This window comes from the organism of the source record quoted next, unplaced genomic scaffold (assembly GCF_019419815.1).
Source record: "Pyrus x bretschneideri cultivar Hongxiangsu unplaced genomic scaffold, Pyrus_bretschneideri_v1 Contig41, whole genome shotgun sequence".
Taxonomy (NCBI): Eukaryota; Viridiplantae; Streptophyta; class Magnoliopsida; order Rosales; family Rosaceae; genus Pyrus; species Pyrus x bretschneideri.
The window spans coordinates 2454002-2458681 of NW_025999735.1; the positions used below are offsets into that span (position 1 = coordinate 2454002).

At 41.6% G+C, this 4680-nt stretch overlaps 1 protein-coding gene across 1 annotated transcript; it reads right to left on the reverse strand.

The window, feature by feature from the left end:
• Positions 1-243: 243 nt before the first annotated feature.
• LOC103961031 (E3 ubiquitin-protein ligase SINA-like 10) lies at positions 244-4680 on the reverse strand. The gene is given in 3 exon segments (XM_009373537.3): positions 244-496; positions 498-820; positions 3989-4680. Coding segments are annotated over 3 exon segments (1071 nt in total). The 5' UTR covers positions 4628-4680; the 3' UTR covers positions 244-387.

The window sequence follows — 4680 nt, forward strand, 5'->3', positions numbered from 1 at the left end:
CATTTAGAAACATTAAAAACAGCGGATCCAACGGTTCAGAGTGATATCGGTATTTTGAGGATACGCCTTAACGACCAATGGTTAAGCAAAACCATGCTGTTCATTTTATACTACAAGCTTTGGTATGGGACAGAGCGGGCAATAGTAAGTTTGGGGGAGGCTTACCTTTATGCCATATCCGGAGTTCCATCTTGAGGCTGCCGCCATTTTCGAAAAAACCACATGGGATTATCAAGTGATCTGTCGAAGAAGGGTTGCTAACCTGGCCAGGAATGCTCTTTGCGAACGACTGAAGTCTGAGACTACTTCCCTTTCCATTCTTGGTTCGAGCAAGAAGATCATAGTAGAAGCCTCCCATGAAGCTGGGTTGAATACAACTAATCGACACTATATTTCCAAGACTTTCTTCCTTGTTGTCAAGGATAAATAATGTGCCATCATTCTGTTCTTGAAGAGTATGGGATTTGTCCTTGTGAAATAACGTGATGGAAAAAACACAGTTGTACCTGAAGCACGTTGCAGAGTTCACATGATTACTGCTGAAGTGTTGGTACAACTGCTTGCTTGGAGAGACAAAGTTGCATCCTGACTGGGGGCATGAACAAGGTGAAAATATACATGCCTTTTCATGTTCATTTTTCTTGTTGTAAGTCATCGACTCTTTGCAGCCATGCTTGATGTTTTGACATGAAACTCTAATTGCTTCCAGAACGTTCTCAATGGCTCGGCAACGATTATAACCAATGGGCCAGGAGCAGGTGGGACATTTATTTTTACTCTTGGTGCAGCAAGAGGAGCAAGCTATATGCCCATTTTCACACTGAATTCCAGAAAAGCATTTAAAAGTTAGAGGTTTGATTAATGAACTTAAAAAGCCCCGTTTGGTATACAGGATTGTATTGGAATGGGTAAGGTACGATTTTCAACGTTTGTTGAAGGAAGAAATGGAAAGTCCAACTTGGAGGTAGAAGATGGATTGCTCAGTAGAAAACTTATCCATTCCAATCCCCTCCAAAACGGTAGGATTAGAAGAGAGAAGCTTCTTGCATGTCTAATCCCCTCAAAGTGAAAATTCATTCTCCTCTACCTTCAATATGCCTTGAATTTAGAGGATTCACAATTCCAATCCAATACTAATGACCAAACGAGGTCTAAGGCATGAATTATGTGCCTGGAAGGGATATCAAGAGCGAAATAGATACAAATAAACTAAGCCTATTTGGTTCAATTTTACATAAGCAAAGTAGCACTGTCACCCTATAATACTTATATTATTCAGTTCATGTACTCATATATATCTTGCACTGGCAAATAGAGAGAGAGAGAGAGAGAGAGAGAGAGAGAGAGAGAGAGGAAGAAGAAGAAGAATATTTAAGACAGAAAACCAGAACGAAGAGCCCAAAGAACAACGAACTAGCAATCTCTATAAAATTAAGACAGTCACCGAAAACTAAAAATAACAGGCTACCACAACAAGAATCTAGGACACAACTTTCCAATCGGACAGTACAACAGAAAAGGATAGTCTATAAGTTCTGGAGAACCTAAGCACATAAAGCTGCCCAAATTCAGACTCTTACCCACAAATTATCCACCTCCTCCCCTGCTAAACATGCTCAAAATATCATATATATACATGTCTTTCAACCTAAAGTACAACACACTTCCCTTGTAAAAAAAAAGAGATACGTCTCACACTAAAAGCAGCTGATGAACGTGGAATCATTCAACTAAAATCAGCCTCCCCGAACATCCTAGACTACAAAGACAATGAAACAGGACAAGGATGAAGCAAATGGTCCAAATCCGGACCCACTTTTACGCATAGCACACCAATACTTAGAGCTTGCTTAAGTACATGTGTTATAGCAACATTTGCTCTCAAATTCTTAAGATCTTCCTTCAGCTTTCTGTTTTTTTTTCCCTCTCCCTTCACCCTCACAGCCATGTCTAAACTCTCTGAACTTTTTTCATCCTCCACTATTAATCAGATCACACCTTCTATTTGGTTAGTTTTTGCTCACTGACTATATTCCAAATCATCCTACTCTTTCTTTTACGCTTAAGCTTCCCTGGTTTGGGGGTTTAATTGTCCCCACGGCATTTAAAACAATACAGGTTATTGAGGAAGTTACCATTATTCCTAATGCTTTTGCACTATTACAACACCTTTCTTCTTCTGTTGCAGAAAAGCTTTCCTGTGTTTTCATGAATTTTTAAGCTGCATATAGCATAGTTGAATGCATTTGGGTCGTGTCATGCCCATCGTTAACTCAGGTTCCATATCCAATGTGGACCCCAAAGTTACTGTACTTGTGTCCTAAAGTTATGAAAACATGTAACTAACAACAGACCACAATAAAAGATTAGGGTCCTTTGTTACTACCAAAAACTTCAGAGGTCAGAAATCCATTTGTATACAGCAACCCAAACAAAACAAGATCAAATAAAAACTAGCCATAGGAACAAAAGAAAAAAGAAGCACCAAATAAAATAGCTGTCTTCCAATCTAGCAACAAGGCAGGCAAACTCACACCCCTATAATCATTAGACACTGAGACCCAAGGAGGTGATAAAATTAACACCAACCAGATGCCCAAAGAGAGGAGTGCATCTAGATTCCATAATGCTGCTTTTATTTTTACATCAAAATAGAGCAGTTTTATTAATGATGAGAATTATTATTCAGGCTCCAAGCTTTCTACTAACCAACTTGGAGAAAGAAGATTACTCTTTGCCAAGTCAACGGATCTTTTATGTGCAAAGATGCTACGAGTGTCTTTTAACGCCAGATGAAGCTTTAAGCGAAGTTATTAGTCAAAACCTTGGAATTGCTCAACTTCTAACCAAAACCACCCAACTCTCAGACATGCTAAGCCTTAAACCAAGGGGAACCTCTACAACGTTTGGCATGGTGGTGTGGTTCAAGCCAAGGAGGAGTCTTTGTCTGTAAGGAGACCAGTTAGACTAATGAGGAGTCCCTTTGGCTGCAGATAATAATCTTGGAGGAGTTTTAGAGAGGGTGCTGTTTTAGACCAAGTATTGTCCTTTTACTAGGCAAACGTACATATTGACTGATAGACAACAAACAAGTACAAAAACATGTTGCTTCAAAAAGGTACGTGATAAATTTATCGAAAAACACCTTGAAAATTACTACAACTTTATTGCATCACTAATCACCACTAATCATCATGGGAGGTCCCATAATCAATTCATAATAAACCACGAATTTGGATGCAGTTAGTTGTCTTGAGACTAAGCTATTTGGATCTTTCCTTGGGGGGTAATCTTTGTCCCTTATCATATTGGGATCTGTGTTAGCAAAAATTAGGCTCTCATTACAAAAACCAAAGGAGAATGGTCGGGCATAAAACTTGGGAACCTAGGGAAGAGAAATACAGCTTTACTGGGAAAGTGGCTGACTTTCCATAAAGAGCAACACTCTTGTGCGCATCAGTCAATGACAGTAAATAAGGAGCTCATGCCAATGTCCTTTGAAGTACCTCTCTCAGGGGTATCCTTTTCTCTCTCTATTCTAAAGTTTGTGGTAGGTAGACTTTTATAAGCATTAACCCCCTAAACCATATTGCCGCAAGCACTTACCTAAGAACAATAATAAACTGCATCAATACAATGACGATCCTAAATCAAATTCAATCGGGATTGAATTAAAGGATGTTCTGAGTTTCAGCATATAAACAAGACATTTAAATTAGCCCCCAAACCATATCGCCGCAAGAGCTAACCTCAAAACAATGAAAAAACTACATCACTACATTCAAAATCCCCAATCGAATTCAACCGGAATTGAATTGTTGACGATTCTAAATCCTAGCAGACAAATCACGAGAATTTCCTAATCTGATACACGAATCAAAGCAAACAAACGAACGGCTCATATAAAATCAGAGACACTAGATTCTCAGTGCAGACCCAACGTTAGAAACGAAAAGGGCTACCAATTCAAATCTGGGAGAGAGCATACCTGGTAGACAGGGACCGTCAAGGGCTCACAGCAAATGAAACAATCAAGGACGTCTGAGTCGGTTAGGGTGAAGACAACAGAGGCATCGATGGCGGTGGCGGTGGCGGCGGCGGCGGAGGGTGAGATGGAAGAAGGAGCCACTTGGACTCCGGCGGCGGTGGCGGCGGATGCAAGGCTGCCCGAAGCAGAACCCACTTGACGGTCGTTGTCTCTTGCGAGGTACTGGGCAAGCGAACGAACGAGAAGCGGCCGCGGAATGCGTGGTGGTGGTTGGGGTAAGTTGGTAATTTCAGCTGCTTCTTCCTCTTCATCACTTTCGTCGCTGTCTCCGGTTTCGGCGTCTTCATTTCCAGGACTTTCTTCGTCGTCGTCTTCTTCTACATCGTTTTCGCTCTCACTATCATCTTCTTCTGCGGATGCTCGTTCATCTTCTTCCTCGACGGTCTGTAGCTGTTGTGGTGGTTCTGGTGGCGGCGGCGGCGGTCGTACGATTGTGATGGGGGTGCTGCGGGTGCTGGCGGAGGTGGATGCGTAAAATCGACGAGAATTCAGACCGTTCAGACGAGGCCTCTTGTGCCTGGGGCTGCGGGATCCCTCGCCTTCTCCATCCTCATCTCCGCCTAACGAGAATCTCGCCATTCCTCTCTCTCAGTCTCTCTCCCCCCAATAAAATAAGAGAAATTTAGAAATAT